At 49.2% G+C, this 15,692-nt stretch overlaps 1 protein-coding gene and 4 non-coding genes across 5 annotated transcripts; 1 reads left to right on the forward strand and 4 right to left on the reverse strand.

Annotated features, from left to right (window-relative positions):
* Positions 1-279: 279 nt before the first annotated feature.
* Positions 280-353, reverse strand: LOC111757231 (small nucleolar RNA SNORD99). Its single transcript, XR_002791608.1, has one exon. It is a non-coding gene; the product is annotated as a small nucleolar RNA SNORD99 (small nucleolar RNA).
* A 1,070-nt stretch (positions 354-1,423) lies between these two features.
* LOC111757222 (small nucleolar RNA SNORA61) lies at positions 1,424-1,555 on the reverse strand. Its single transcript, XR_002791601.1, has one exon. It is a non-coding gene; the product is annotated as a small nucleolar RNA SNORA61 (small nucleolar RNA).
* Positions 1,556-1,731: 176 nt separating this feature from the next.
* On the reverse strand, positions 1,732-1,861 carry LOC111757263 (small nucleolar RNA SNORA44). Its single transcript, XR_002791636.1, has one exon. It is a non-coding gene; the product is annotated as a small nucleolar RNA SNORA44 (small nucleolar RNA).
* Positions 1,862-2,226: 365 nt separating this feature from the next.
* LOC111757259 (small nucleolar RNA SNORA16B/SNORA16A family) lies at positions 2,227-2,361 on the reverse strand. The gene has a single exon (XR_002791631.1). It is a non-coding gene; the product is annotated as a small nucleolar RNA SNORA16B/SNORA16A family (small nucleolar RNA).
* A 7,371-nt stretch (positions 2,362-9,732) lies between these two features.
* On the forward strand, positions 9,733-14,515 carry Rab42 (RAB42, member RAS oncogene family). The gene is made up of 2 exons (XM_005008508.3): positions 9,733-10,016; positions 10,557-14,515. Exons 1-2 carry the CDS (start codon positions 9,766-9,768, stop codon positions 10,975-10,977), a joined length of 672 nt encoding a protein of 223 aa, XP_005008565.1. The 5' UTR covers positions 9,733-9,765; the 3' UTR covers positions 10,978-14,515.
* The last annotated feature ends 1,177 nt before the right edge of the window (positions 14,516-15,692 follow it).

The raw sequence follows: 15,692 nt of genomic DNA on the forward strand, positions 1-15,692 counted from the left end.
CATGACATCAGAGCAAAACAAAGTACAAAAGTTACAAGATTTATTAAATCAGTTTCAATCTAGGAATAATTAAATTTGCCACTCAAGACAGGTCCAAAGTCTTTATTGGTCAACCTGTAGTCAGTCACAGGCTTTTTCACCAATAGCAAAAAATCGTTTACAGAGCTTGCAGCCTGTTCTTTGCCTTGGTCTTCTTTCCCTTGGTCTCTCCTGCAAAGAAAGTGTGGGCCTGTGTATCAGCGCTGCGCTGATTTATCACCACTCAGACATTTTCCTAAGCACTGGTCTCAGTCCCATATCCGCATTTCTCATCCACAGATGTCCACTCAGATTAGGTTTCATCCTGGACCAGTGAACTGAAGCACTTAACCTACTCATTTCTGTCCCCAGGCCACCTCCCACTCCATAAAGATCAAACTGAGTTCAGCCACTGCAGAATTTGCAGCCGCTAACCCTTATGGTAACCAAACCCAACACACCAAGCCATGTCATGAACAATGGCACACAGGTCAAATGCAAAGGCTACAACCCTTTATATATGCCTAAATCTCATTTACTCACCGAACTAGGAACTTAACAGCCGTTGCGGGGTGTGGTAGTGTGTACCTGTCAGCCCAGCATGGTGAAGAAAGACCCTGTCTCAAAAAATTATTACAGGTGAGAACAGGTTTACTGCTTACACAAATTTAAAAATAGAAGCTACCAAGAGATAAACACCTGGCAAATATAATTCACAATTGCTACATCAACTGCCTGCAGCTTGACATTCATCTTGTTTTCTGTTTTCTGGATTGGGGGCAGAACCCAGGGCCTTTCACTAAACTATATCCCCAGCCTTCAATGTGAGACCGGCTAGGTGGGGTGGGTCCATCATCCCCAAGTGTTACAGCCCCTTAGCAGGAGTCAAACAAATGGGGTGAGCAACAGGAAGGTAATATAAGCTCTGGCTAACTCCCCAGCTGGCCTTGAACTAGATGTCTCCTGTCTGAGCTTTCCACCACTTCTTCCCAAGAGGGCTGGGGTTACTTACAGGCAGGCACCACACACTGCCCTGGATTTGCCAGACAGGTGCTTGTGCGGCTAAGTTAAATTTCTGGCCACATTGATTCTTTTAATCCTTGGCTGGCTGTGGTGGTGTGTATGCCTGCAATCCCTGCAATCAGGACGCTGAGGCAGGACCACAATTTAAGGTCAGCCAGAGCTACACATTTCAGATCCAAACTGAACTACAGTGAGACCCTGTCTACAAAACAAAACAAAAAAAATTGGGGCTGGAGGTTTAGCTCAACGGCATAAGCACCTGCCTTGCAAGCAGGCAGTCGTGAGTTCGATCCCCGGTACCGATAAAAATGAAAAAGACAAAAAAAAAAAAAAAAGATTATCTTGATTTTACAGGAGATGAGGAAATACTTCAAGAATTCAGCCCTGTTTGAAACTAGCCCACCTGCAGTACACCAGACTGTAAGGCCGTGAGGCTAGCTTCAGCATTCCTTTCCCTCCTCTAACGACCACCAAGACCAGTGTTTAGATCCGATGGGAAAGGGAACTGGAGGGTCACGCTGTCTTCCCCATGAGCCTTACCTTAGTCTAAGCACAGCTCCAGAGACCATGTCAGTGTCAGCCACTTCCAGGAACACTGGGGACACCTACAGAACAAATCTGAATGGGTTGATCTATGAGGATATGGTCGGACCCACATGGGCTAATCAGTGCTCCAGCCCAGGTGCTGTTCCTTATAGGAAAGGTGAGTGGCAGCCACAGGTATTGGGTTGACCTGAGCTGTCAAAGTCTCTCCAGGTTGCTCTCGCATGCAGTTGGAGATCCCATGGCTACACCAGCCACAGCCCTTGGAAACATGCTGTCCAGTCCCCCGAGGCAGCTCCCAAAGTCCCCTAAATAAACCTACCAGGTCTTGAGTTTTGTGGTGTATCATCCCTGTAACCTCCGCGGTCTTCAATCTGGCACCGCTGCAATAAGCACGACTGTCAGGAAAGATCTTTTCTTTCCTCAAGCCCTCAGCATCACCAAGGCCTGCCTGGCCTGGTCCTGATGCTGTGCCTTCGCTTTTTCAGGGCTGTGACCCAAAGCATGGCCATATCCTGTGCCACTAATCATTTCAGGACTCGTTACTACCGGTTCTCGAACTCAGCAAAATCTCCTCTACAAGAAACAAGCCAGTTTGAAGGAAGGCTGCCCGCAATCCCTGAGAAGTGGCAGGCACAGTGGAACTGTCTTTCCCCAAAATGTTGCAGATCGGTTACAGCAAACAGAACGGCGACCGTCAAGGAAAATTCTTACTCTGGGCTCCTTTTTGACTGCAGCAACTACATACAAGCAGCTGCAGCTTCGATAAGGGCCACTGAATAATGGAGGATCAAGACCTCAATCCCAAATGGCTGCTGAGCCACTGACTTACCTAAATCTATGGAACCACCTACTGGAGACCCCAAAACAGAACCAACAGCCATCCTGTTGCTGGGGCACCCAAAGATGGCCATAGTTTACCATTTGCCTTCACACTTTTTTTTCTTCCTTGCAGTAGTGCGGCTTTATCCCAGGGCCTCCGGCATGTAGCCAAGCACTCTACCATGTTATCTTCAGCCTTTTTTTTTTTTGGACAGTCTGGCTGGCCTTAAACTTGCAGTGATCCTCCTGCCTCGGCCTCTTAAAAGCTACAAGAATGCGCTACCACACTGTCCTATTCACTGATTTATTTTTTTGAGACGGCCATGCTGTGCAGTTCAGGTTAGCCTGAAGGTCACCTTGTAGCCCAGGCTGGCCTGGAACTTACAACAGTCCTTTGCCTCGGCTCCTCGGGTGCTGGGATTACAAGCATGCGCCACCACACCCGGCCTCCAATTTTAAAAGTGAAGCGTTTGAGGGCTTGAGGTCTAGCTCCGTGCCAGAGTGCTCGCCTAGAGTGATCCAGCCTCTGGGATTCGTCACCAGCGCCACAGGGTAAGAGAATGACTCTTAAAATCTGGCCTTCTGAAACGCTTGTCTTTATTTCCACCAAGATGGACTCTGCATCACCCAATTAATGTCACAGGCCGACTGAACTCCTTCCCGCATTAGGTCATTTCAGGCCCTGGACAGCCATCTCCGCAGCCCTCAGAAGCTGGACTGGGGATCGTTCACCCTTTTAATACACGGTCCAGCGTCACTCACCCGCAGGGTTGCTGGCCCCTAGGAGCGAGGGCGCGCCGCCGCGCCTCGGTGCGCGCGCGGCCTCCCAGGTACATAGGCTGGGTTGCGCGCCGCGCATACCGCAACCTTGGGACACAGAACCGGCAAGAGCAGGTCGACGGTGGCGAGCCATGGTGGGGGGATGGGTATAGAGTTGGAGATCCACATCAGGGGTACGCAGCCGCAAGCAGAAAGGACCCAAAGGTGCATGCGGGGCCCTAATATAGGTCCGCCATTCGAACCATTGCGCCTGCGCCCTCCGCGCGGTATCACTGGGAATTGTAGTTTGCGCACTTTAGCTCCGCCCCACCGTACGCTCCGGCCGGGAGGTGACGTGCGGGTGCTCGGACAATGTAATTGGGTTGTGTTCCGGTGGAAGAACCTCTCTACTGACTTCGGCACCTTTGAACGCTGATTTCTGGTCCAGAGCTCACCCCCAAGCAGGCCTCCTCCCCCCAGCGCCCTCGGATCCGTTCCATGGAATGATTTTGAGTTAACCCCCTGCAGTGGGAAAGGCCCGAACCCCGAGCGCTCCGGGATTCGGGGCGAGCTGTGAGAGATTGCATTGCGGACGGAGAGTTCTAGGGAAAGCATTGAGGGCGCAAAGGCATTGTTTGAGGCTTCGAAGCGCAGCTCGTCTGCCAATACGTAAATAACTAGTAAGCGCCACCTCTTTTCTCTGTGCTCAGTTACGTAGAGTTTAGAATAATCCCGGGCACAAGAATCATAATTAGCCGATTTTCCACATAACGAGACAGTGTAAGTGGGTTGTGTTCCGGTGGAAGAGCCTCTTGAGCGATTTCGGTTCTAGCAAGGGAGGATCCAAGTCGATCTTAGAGAGGAACCTCGTAGATACTGCTGTGTGGTGTTTTGGACCCACGGGATGAATAGCTACGTTACCGAGAATTAAGCAGCTATGCTTAATCTGTAAACTTTGTCCTTACACTCGAAGTAGTCAGACGCAGTGTTGTGCATCTGTAGTCCCAGCACTCTGAAAGGCTGAGGAGGTAGGATCACAAAGTCAAGCCGCTGCAAACTTATCTGCCTGCTGCTTTGTGCCTAATGTTCAATCAGTACTACTACCAAAAAAAGTTACCTAATTAAAATACATTAAGATTTGTTGCTAGTTTTTTTAATGGGCTTAATAGTTATCACATTATATATATGCTTTGTTATTATGGGCTGTGTAGTTGTGCACTGCCATGACGCAGTGCAGTTCCTGTGATTCTTGGGGTTAAGGAAGGCAAGAGAATGAGAAAAATAAAGAAAAAACAAAGCTGGGTTCAAGTGGAGCCCTTATTGTTCTGATAGGAAGAAAGGAACTGCTCAACCACTGTAACATATTTATGTATATACTGGGAAAGATGATGTCAATTTCAGCCCTTCTGCCTAGCAACCCATTGTTTGGCAGGCCTGGGCCCCTTACCTTCTTGGTGCTGGAACAACTTGTTTGCATAGCTTGTTTTGGTCTCTTTTTCCTGAGCTGGCCTTACTTTAGCCCCACGCATGTGATCAATCTCCAGTTTCAACGGCTCTCTACAGTGCATGTCCTCAAGCATAAACTAGGCTCTGTTTTCAACTTTTTGATTTTTTTTGAGACAAGATCTCCATATGAAGCCCAGGTTGGCCTCCAACTCATAATGACCCCACTGCCTAGAGCTAGGATCACCATGCCCAACTGTCTTCAACTTCTTGTTCCCCTCCCCACCAAAAAATACTTTTGAGTTAATTTTTGTGTAAAGGGGAAGGAAGGTAACAGTCAAACATGATTGACTGATTATGTTATCCAACTTTGTTTTATTTGGTACTGGAAGTTGAACTCAAAACCTTGTGTTTGGAAAGCAAGCACTAGTGCCACTGAGTTATATGTATCACCTGTCCTGGTTATCCAATTGCTGCAGTATTTTTAAATTTTTATTTATGTTTTGCACTGGAGATTGAACTCAGGACCTTGGGCTTGCCAGGCAGGCACTTAGGCCGCTGAGCTAAATCCCCAGCCCTACTATTTAATTTGAAGCAGGGTCTTGCTAAATCTATAATTTGCTCAGGTTGTGCTCACACTTTTGATCCTCTACCTCAGCCTTCAAGAGTGATAGGATTACAGGTGTGAGCCACCGCACTTAGCCACTGTAGCTTTTCAATATTGCCTGAAATAATAGAAAGCATCCAACTTTTATTCTTTTCAAAAATGTTGCAGCTATTTAGAGTGTATGTACCCATGTAAATTTTGGTATCAGCTGACTTTTCGTCTTTTTTTTTTTTTTCTTTGTGTGTTTGAGATAGGCCCATTCTGTGTGGTCCAGGTCCTCAGCCTACAGAGTCCCAGGAGTACGGGCTTGTGCCTGTTTGCAGTGGTGTCTTCTCTTTCTGGTCCTACTTCTTTCTTTCTTTTTTTTTTTTTTTTTTTTTTTTTTTGGTCTTTTTCCTTTTTATCGGTACCAGGGATTGAACTCACAACTGCCTTCTTGCAAGCAGGCACTTATGCCGCTGAGCTAAATCTCCAGCCCCTTTCTTTCTTTCTTTTTCTTTCTTTCTTTCTTTCTTTTTTAACCTATTAGGATTTGGTAAGTGTTGGTAACTGAATGTGGATTAATCTGGAGAGAACTGGCATCTTATTTGTATTGAGTCTTATATGTGAGGATGGTATCGTTCCATTTACATAGGTCTTTTTCTCTCACTAACGATTTGTATTTTCAGTTTTAAGTTTTACATATTTTTTTATAATACTGGAGATTGAACATGGGGCCTTTGCACTGAGATACACCCCCAACCCTTTTTTATATTTTACTGTGACACAGAGCCCCACTAAATTACCCAGGCTGAACCTCTACTTCCCAGAGTGCTAAAATTTTGTGTCTTTATTTTTGCCTTATTTATGCTTAAGTTTGTCATATTAGATACATATATTTTTATCTTTTGGAGACAGGGTCTCTCTGCAGTTCGGGCTGGCCTTGGGCTCACTTCATAGCTCAGGCTGGTCTCAGACTTAAAATGATCTTCCTGCCTCAACTTTCCAAGTGCTGGGATTATAAGCATGAGCCACCATGCCCAGCTTTTTAGAAATTAGTTTAGAATTAATTTACCTCATTTGTAGCAGTGATTTCTTGGTTGTGTCTTGTTTGGGGACTTTGTGTGTTTTTTTATTTGTGTCTGTGTGGTTTTTTTTTTTTTTGTCTTTTTCCTTTTTATCGGTACCGGGGATCGAACTTACGACTGCCTGCTTGCATGGCAGGCGCTTATGCTGCTGAGCTAAATCTCCAGCCCCCGTGTGTGTGTGTGTTTTGAGGCAGGGTTTTGCTATGTATTTCAGGATGGCCTTGAACTCACAGTGATTATCCTGTCTCAGCTTCCCAGGTGCTAGGATTATAGGCGTGTGCTGCCATACCTGGCTCTTAGGTTTTTTTGGAGTACTGGGAATCAAACTCATAATCTCAAACTTGCCAGCAGGTGCTGTGCTGTTGGACTATATCCCAGGCCCTCTTGGGTGTATTTTGTTGTTACTATGCTGAGGATTGAACCCAGAACTTCATGTTTCCAAGGCAAGCACTCTACCACTGAGCAATGGTCCGAGCCCTTATAGGTGTTCTGTTGTGTTTTCCTCCTGGGTATATTCTTATGTCAGAACTCATCACCTGTCTGTCCATTTTAATATGTGTAGTTTAAAAAATGTGTATAGTTGATTGTGTGTCAGTTATCTCTCTATAAAGCTATGAAAAAGATAATAAGGAAAAAACTATTATGTTTATCAAAAATTTCCAAGGGTTACAGGGGAGCTTTGTATGAGTAGGGTACTGGGTTCAATTCCCAGCACAGATTACATGTGTGTGGAGGTGGTCAGTAACTTCCCATGACACTTAGAATAAAAACTAAGGTCCCAGTTAGGCTTGGAGACACATGCCTATAATTCTAATAGTTGGGAGGCTGAAGCAGGAGGATTGCAATTTCAAGACCAGCCTGGGCTACATCGTAAGAACTTTCCTCACAACATAAAAGACAAGGGCCTGGGTTTTAGCTCAGTGGCATAAGTACCTGCCTGGCAAACACAAGGTCAGGAGTTTGATCCCTAGTACCAAAAAAGGAGAAAAAAAAAAAAAAAGACAAGAAAAGCCCCGAAGTTCCTTTAGTCTACATGATGGCCTCCAAAGTCGCACAATTTGTTCCTTTCATTGCCAAAAACTACCTTGTCCTGCCTCTTTCTAACTTTATAGTGCTGGAAATTGAACCCAAGTCTTTCAAACTGAGCAATGATTCCAGTCTTATTTTTTATTCTGAGTCAGGTTCTCAGGTTGTCCAAGGCTCAAACTTCCTATCCTCAGCCTTAGCCTTGCCAAGGCTGCAGTGCTCCAGTCACAGGTGTGCACGGCAACACCCAGCTCTTCTTGTCTCTGCTTTTGAAGCTGCCTGTCCTCTCCCACCACAGGGCCTTTGCTTGTCCTGCCTGGTATTCTCTCCGGAACAGTGCAAACAACCACAGAAACTCCCTCCCTTTCCCTGGGTTTCTGTCCAGATGTCACTTGCCCAGGCTATTGTGTCTCACACAGTACCAGTCACCCTTCAAACATTGTCCTGCTTGTTATTTATAACATTGTTGCTCCCTGAGGTCTGATTCTACATGTATAAATTTTCTCTCTTTTTTATTTTGCTGGAGTTACTGGGGATTAAACTCAGGACCTTTGCCCTCAGCTACATTCCCAGGTATTTTTTGACTTTGAGACAGCATCTCACTGAGTCTGTGTGCTATCTGGCTGAATCTGAACCTTCATGCCTCAGTCCCACCGAGTGCTGGGACTACAGGTGTACCCCAACACACCCATTTGAGCACGAGTTTTATCCTCCCCCATGCTACATATGTGTCTGGCATATAAAAGATGGGCAGCGCTTACGGGAATAATGACCAGATGAAATGAGGCCATAACTAGTAAGTGGCAACCATAGCTAACAACCCAGCTCTACTAACAACCCAGCTCTACTAACAACCCAGCTCTACTAACAACCCATCTCTACTAACAGAAACACGTAGAACCTCAGCTGCTGTCTCATGGTTCCTCAACAGCCACCCTGCAAGGTGGGAACTAGTACTCCCTTGATTAGCAGAAGATCCAGAGTTCAGGAAAGGGAAGTAGCTTGCTCCTTGTGTTGCACAATGCATCTGTGACAAGGGTCAGCTGACAGCTGAATGCTGGGTCTGGTGTCAGGTGCAGTCAGAGGCAGACATGACCCCAGCCTGCAGCAGAGAAGCAGGAGGAAGTCTGAGGAGCTGGATGCTGACGGTGCACTGCCACATGTGCAGATCAGCAAGGCTTCAGAGAAAACTAGGTTCCAGCCAATTTTCCAACTGTTTCTTGTGTCTTTTTTTTTTTTTTTTTGTCTTTTTCGTTTTTACCAGTACTGGGGATCGAACTCACGACTGCCTGCTTGCAAGGCAGGCACTTACGCCGCTGAGCTAAATCCCCAGCCCTGTTTCTTGTGTCTACCTCGGCCCAGCTGCCCTGCCAGAATTGTGTGGAGACTGGATGAAATGGCTTCTCATTGAGTTTTTAGAATCATCTGGAAGAAACCTGGGTTTTCCCTGTCTGGCCAGAAATATAAACAAGCCATGCATGGTGGCACCAACCTACAATCCCAGCTCTGAGGAGACTGAGGCAGAAGGATCACTGTGAGTTCAAGGTCAGCCGGCGCTACATAGTGAGAGGCAGTCTCAAAAAAATGAAACAAAACAAACCTCCCTAAAAACACAAAGGAAACAGTAAGATTTGTCCCTGGGTAGACTTGGCAGCCAGACTGCCTTCCTGCAGAATGATCTTAGGCCAGTTATCTAGCTTCTCTGAGCCTCAGTTCCTTCACCTAAATAGATAGAATAAGCAGAATAAGAGAGGTAATGATACAACTATTTGCTGCAGTGCCGCCAACCAACAAATGAAGCTGGTCCAACCCACCCACCCACAGGGCACAGTGTTGACAAGGGAGCTCTTTGGGACCAGCCAGAACTCCAGCCTTCATGCCCTGCGTCTCAAAGCAGATGTGAAAGGTCGCATGCCTGCCCTGCCCTACCCCTAATCCCAAGTGGGACCCAACCGCAGCGTCCTGGTTCGCACGGGACCTGCCTCCATCGAGTCCCCTTTTGTAGCGCAGGTTGAGTTCAAAGTGTGCCGCGTGATCACACCTCCTTCGAGGCGCGTCTGCTCTAAAATGGGCACACGATGGTCAACCACAGAGCAAGGACGATGCTGTCTCCTTGAAGGACAGCTGTGAGGCAGCCAGGACTGCCGTGTCTGTCTCGCCTCCGCTATCAGACTGTGCCCACGTCCCGCGTGGGGCCCTGCTGACTGGCACAGCCAGGCATGCACGGCAGCGGGGCTGCTGATGACCAACCTGGCCCGTGATGGGGGAGAGTGGGGCGCTTCTGTGGCTCTGTGTCCCATGCCGTCCACTTTCATCCTTTCACCCCATTTCACAGAGGAGGAGGCGGAGGCCGTGACCCGCGCACGGCGGGAGCGGGAGGCCGCGCGGGGCGGGGCGGGGCGGGGCGGGGCGGTATAGAAACTGCGCGCGGCGGCGCGGCGGGCCCAGGCGCGGGCCATGGAGGCGGGGAGCAGCTGCTACCAGTTTCGGGTCCTGCTGCTCGGGGACGCGGGGGTGGGCAAGACGGCGCTGCTGCGGCGCTACGTGGCGGGCGCGCCGGGGGCCGCGGAGCCGGAGCCGGAGCCGGGGGCCGAGGCCGAGGCGGAGCCCACGGTGGGCGTCGAGTTCTACAGCCGCGCGCGGCAGCTGCCAGCCGGGCCGCGCGTGAAGCTGCAGCTCTGGGACACCGCGGGCCAGGAGCGCTTCAGGTGCGCGCGCCGGCGGGTGGAGAAAGGGGGCGCCACCGGCCTCCGGGCCACGGGGACCCCTCCCTGGGCGCCAGTCTGGCCCGTGAAGAGGGCTGGGGACCCCCGCCCCGGGTGACGGCTGAGCCGACTCCCTCCCTGCTCTTGTCATACAAATACTGCTGCTGGGTGGCCGAGGCCCTTGGCCTCTGGCGAGCGCTCTGTCACCAACCTGGGCAGCCTCAGCCCCCATGGTCCCAGAGGAACCCAGAGGGGCAGGATTCGCACCCTGCACCCTGAGGGATGAATAGCCTGAGTGTTGGGAGAACCCAGACACACAGCAGGAAGTGTCAGAGGATGTCCCAGGGCCTCCCTGTGACTCCCACTTGCTTCCTAAGGAACAGCACTGGGTCTTCGAGGACAGGCACCAACTGAGGCCAGTTTCATCCCTTGTGGGGCAGAGTGGAAGGCAGGCATAATAGGGTGCAGGGTACTCTATGGAGGGGGAGCGGTGTGTGAGGGGGTGATGAGAAGGTATAGTCTCCCCAATTTACCCTTCTCCAGGTGCATCACCAGGTCCTTCTACCGGAACGTGGCGGGTGTCCTGCTGGTCTATGATGTGACAAACAGGAAGTCCTTTGAACACATCCAAGACTGGCATGCAGAGGTCCTAGCCACTCAGGGCCCGAAGGTGATCTTCCTGCTGGTCGGCCACAAGAGTGACCTGCAGAGCAGCCGCTGCGTCTCCTCCCAGGAGGCAGAGGAGCTGGCCACCTCCCTAGGCTCAGCCTTCATAGAGACCTCAGCCAGAAACAACTGCAATGTGGAGATGGCCTTTGACACCCTCACGGATGCCATCCTGCAGGCCCTGCAGCAGGGGGACATGGAGCTGGGAGAGGACTGGGGGGGTGTCCGGCTCATCCACAAGGCCCAAGTGCCCAGCTCCCCCAGCAGAAAGCAGCATGCAGGCCTGTGCCAGTGTTGATCTGAGAGAGGGTCAAAGGTCTCAGCCTCACAGACTGTGTGGGACTGGGTCTACTGTATTAGTATCTCTGGGAGTCAAATGACAGAGGAGTAATGTCAACAGTATTTTGTGTGTGTGTCGGCGGGGGGGGGGGGGGGGTTTCCAGGGTCTTGCCGTACAGTTCAGGCTGGCCTTAAACTCACTTTGTAGCCCAGGGTAGTCTCAAACTCACAGCAATCTTTTTGCCTCAGCCTCCCCAAGTGCTGGGATTACAGGCATGCTGCCACCATGCACGGCCTAACATTATCTTGACATGGTCTTGCCTCCTAGATTTTGAAGTCTCGCCCCTTGCTAGAGAGAGGGCTATAAAGCCAGGTGTGTATTCCCTGTCCTTGAGCCTCAGTTTCTTTACCTGTCAGTGGAGCTCTTAAAAGATCCCACTGGGGCTGGGGATTTAGCTCAGCGGCATAAGCACCTGCCTTGCAAGCAAGCAGTCGTGCGTTCCATCCCTGGTACCGATAAAAAGGAAAAAGCCAAAAACAATCTAAAAGATCCCACTGCTCAGGGAGGTTGTAGTCACAAGATAAAGACAGGGTGTGCTCACTCAGAGCCTGCCACGCAGAGAACTGAAGGACAAAAGCTGTTAACCCCGCATTCCTTTCTGGCTGTGACGCTGCCATTTCTGGCAGGATTTCGGGCCCAGTGCTGAGCCACTTGGCATCTGAACAGCTGTCCTGGAGAAGACTGTGAGGGGATTCCCAGTGTGAACTTGGCTTGGAGGCTCCCCTTTTTTTGAAAACAGTTTCACTATGCAGTTCAGATTGGCTTTGAACTCACTATGTAGCCCAGGCTGCTCTTGGATTCCAGGTGATCCTCCTGCCTCAGCCTCCTGAGTGCTATATCCCACTATATCTGGACCTATATCTTTTGGTCCTCAGACTAGGATGAATCAGATGTGGTTTCAGACTCGGGGCTGCTGCCCACTGTCCCCACCCCAAGCCCACAGCTGAATCTGGATCCCAGAGGCAGGGGTGAGTGAACAGCAGTCAGGTTGGTCACGGTGGACACTAAGAAGAGCCTGGCAGGCTGTAGGATGCACCCAGCCCAGCTGCTGGGCCCTCTCCCTGGGGGACCTTAGCTTGCAAAGCTCCCTGGGAGACTGCCTGGCCCTGGGGCAACCCACATCCAGTTTTCATCAACTCTGGACAACTCTGAGGGTCAAATCCAGCTTCATCTGTCCTTGAGCTTCACTGAGAACATCACTGACATCATGGCCAAGTTTCCCTCTGCCAGTCCTGCTTCCTTCCCACCCAAGTGTGGCTCTCAAGAATGTCCCTACTTGGGCTGGGGATTTAGCTCATCGGCATAAGCACCTGCCTTGCAAGCAGGCGGTCGTGAGTTCATTCCCTGGTACCGATAAAAATGAAAAGACAAAAAAAAAAAAAAAAAAAAAAAGAATGTCCCCTACTGCCTTGTAAGCAGGCAGTCGTGTTTGATCCCTGGTACCGATAAAAAGGAAAAAGACAAAGGAAAAAAAAAAGAATGTCCCCTAATGTCCGCCCACCATGCTCCATCTGCCTCTTGGGGCACCCAGCCTGTCACAGGAGCTGCCAGGCAAGAATGGGCATATTTTCATCCCTTCACCAATTTTTTTTATTTTTTTATCTTTTTTTTTTTCCTTTTTATCGGTACCAGGGATCAAACTCACAACTGCATGCTTGCAAGGCAGGCACTTATGCCGCTGAGCTAAATCCCCAGCCCCTCAATTTTGTCTTTTCATGAGAATTGACTCTGTTCCAGTCGGGTTATAGCAGTGACCATGACAGAAAAGTCTTTTGGGGGCTAGCATTCTAGTGGAAGAGGGAAAAAAAGAAGTAAATAAACCATACCATTTCCAGTTGTGCTCGTGACTGTGAGGAGCACAGATCAGGGACATGGGGTGTGCGGGGCGTGGCCTCTGGGCTGGAGCTGCTTCCAAGAGGGGAGGAAAAGCTGAGGTAGGAGCAGGGATGGCCAGCCTTGATGCAGGGCGGCTTCTGTTGTCACGTTACAGGTGAGACCAGTCCAAAGCAAGCAACTGATGGGCTTGAAGTCACACAGCCTGGAAGAGCAGGAAGTTCCAGTACTTTCTCGAGGACTCCCTGTGGCCTCTGGGGACCCTTGTTCAGGAGGGAAGCTTGTCTGAAAGAGAGCAGCTAGCCCTGGTCACAGAAGCCCTGGCCAGGGCCTGGAGAACCCACAGACAGGGAGAGTGGAGAGAGTGCCATGTTCCTAAGTGCAAAGTGTCAGTAATAACTTTGGTCCCACGGGGTTATGACACTAAGTGAAATATGTGAACTCAAACCACAGTATGGGCCCTTCTATTGAGGGTGGCTTACTAACCTTGTAGAACCCTGCTCACTCTGGGAACTGAGCCCAGGGCCACTGCATCCTCAGGCTTTTATTTTATCTTGATGCAGGATATTGTTACATATGTAAATTGCCCAGGCTGGGCTCAGAGTTGCCATCTTCCTGCTTCAGCCTCCCAATCCTGGGATGGAGGCACACAGCACCACGCCCAGCACAGCTTGCCCAGTGTATCCAAAGGGTCCTCATGCTGAGTTTGAGGGTGGTTTGGACTATATAATAAGATCCTGTCCCCTCCCCCACAAAAGAAAAAAAGAAGAAAGGGCTGGGCATTTAGCTGAGTGGCATAAGTGCCTGCCTTGCAAGCTTGAGGTCATGAGTTCGATCCCCAGCACCAAAAAATAGAGAGGAAATCAATGCCATGATATTTTTTTAAACTTTTTATCGATACCAGGGATCAAACTCAAGACCGCCTGCTTACAAGGCAGGTACTTATGCTGCTGAGCTAAATTCCCAGCCCCAAAAAAGAGGAAATCTAGGGTAGTGCTTGTTACACAGCAGGTTACAAAATGAAGTCCTTAGCTCCTTTCTTTGAGATTTTCACTTTAATCATTACAAGGGAACAGAGATTGCCAGAGAAACTACTCTAGTAAAATAACTTTCAGACTCTGATGAAGTTTTTTTTATTTGTTTTGTTTTTTAGACAGTGTCTCACTACCCCAGGATGGCCTCGGGCTTTGGTAATTCTTTCGCCTCAGCCTAAGTGCTGGGATTACAGGTCTGTTTCACCATGTCCTGCTCTAATGATATTTCTTTAAAATTCTAGCTGGGTGTGGTGGTATAGACCTGTAATTCCAGCATTCTAGGAAGTCAAGAGAACTGCAAATTTAAACATAGCCTACGTGATTCAGAGAGACCCTATCACAAAATGAAATAAAATTTATTTATTTATTTTTTTTTTTTTTGGCTTTTTCGTTTTTACCGGTACCAGGGATCGAACTCACAACTGCCTGCTTTCAAGGCAGGCGCTTATGCTGCTGAGCTAAATCCCCAGCCCCTGAAATAAAATTTAAAAAGGCTTGAACAACTATTTGCAAAACAACATCAACTAGTGATTTGTGTTTTTTTCTCTGAATGTATGTACTTTTTTTTACCTATTTTCTGTTTTGTTTAATCTTTCTTTAAATAAAAATTAAAAAAAAATTTTAAAAGGCCTAGAGATGTAACTTAGCATGAACATGTGAAGTCCCACCTGGAGATGTGGCCTGGGCTGTTTTTCTTTTTGGTACTGGTGATGGATCCTAGAGTCTTCACCGTGGTTTAAATCCTCAGTCCTTATTTTTTATTTTGAACAGTCTTGCTTAGTCACTAAATTGCCCAGGCTGGGTTTAAAGTTGTGATCCTTCTGTCCCAGGCTCCCAGAGTGCCAGAAATTACAGTACCAGCTGGTCTCTGCTTTCTAACTAACTGTGAAGTTCTGGAATCTTCTCTTTGAGTCTATTCTTAGGCTTTTTTTTTTTTTTTTTTTTTTTTTTTTTGAGACAGGATCATACTGTGTAATCGAAGGTAGCCTCAAAGTCATGCTGATTCTCCTGAGTGCTGGAATTACAGCACCATCCCCAGCCTGCCTTTGTGCCTTTCACGTGTTGTCCCCTGGGACAGCATACCCTTCTCTCACCTCTAACTTCTCATCTTTTAGGCTGAGCCCAAACGACCCCTCATCTGATATACCGGCTCTTTCTGAGCCAGGGCCTTCACATTGAGCTATATCCCAACTCTTTTTATTTTGAGATTGGGTCTCAGCAAATTCCCAGGAATCCTCCTCTGCCTCCCAGAATGCTGGGATTTTAGGTCTGTGCCACCATGCCTGGCTTTTATGCCAGTTCTAAGCCTCAGAATTCTCTTACATGAATCTTTCTCAGAGCCTAACAGTTAAGTTGCTCATGCTGAAGCGGGGTGAGGAGGCCAGAGCCTCCCATTCCCTGCAGGGCACACTCATAGCCTCCCGGCACAGGCACTGACAAAGGCTCCATGGGTTCCTGGAGAAGCCAGGATGTTGCCACCACTGAGCCTGAGGGCTGTACCCGGGTCCCTTGTCGCCCAGCTCTGTCCTCTCTCTGCACATGCACAGACTTCTTTAGGCCTGTGCATATGCCATGCATCTGCTGACTGCCTCAGGGGCTCCTGCTGCTTCTAGATGAGGACCACAACTCTGCTGGGGCTGCAGAGCTCCTACACATGCAGATCCTGCTCCAAAGAAGAGGGCCCACCAGCCTTCACCTCGACCCCACAGATCTCTGCTCCAGTAGCACTTCTTTCCGCGGCCCAGCCCCGAGAGCCTCCCCCCCCCAAGCCTCTTGCTGGCTTCTCCAGTGGCAGGAATGCTCCCT

This window comes from Cavia porcellus, unplaced genomic scaffold (genome assembly GCF_034190915.1).
Source record: "Cavia porcellus strain 051 isolate PalLab524CR breed Dunkin Hartley unplaced genomic scaffold, mCavPor4.1 scaffold_25, whole genome shotgun sequence".
In the NCBI taxonomy this organism is placed as follows: domain Eukaryota; kingdom Metazoa; phylum Chordata; class Mammalia; order Rodentia; family Caviidae; genus Cavia; species Cavia porcellus.

Coding starts and splice junctions, on each gene's coding strand:
- Rab42 (XM_005008508.3), top strand. CDS start 9,766: ATGGAGGCGGGGAGCAGCTGCTACCAGTTTCGGGTCCTGCTGCTCGGG. Junction 10,017..10,556: donor GCGGGCCAGGAGCGCTTCAG/GTGCGCGCGCCG, acceptor ACCCTTCTCCAG/GTGCATCACCAGGTCCTTCT.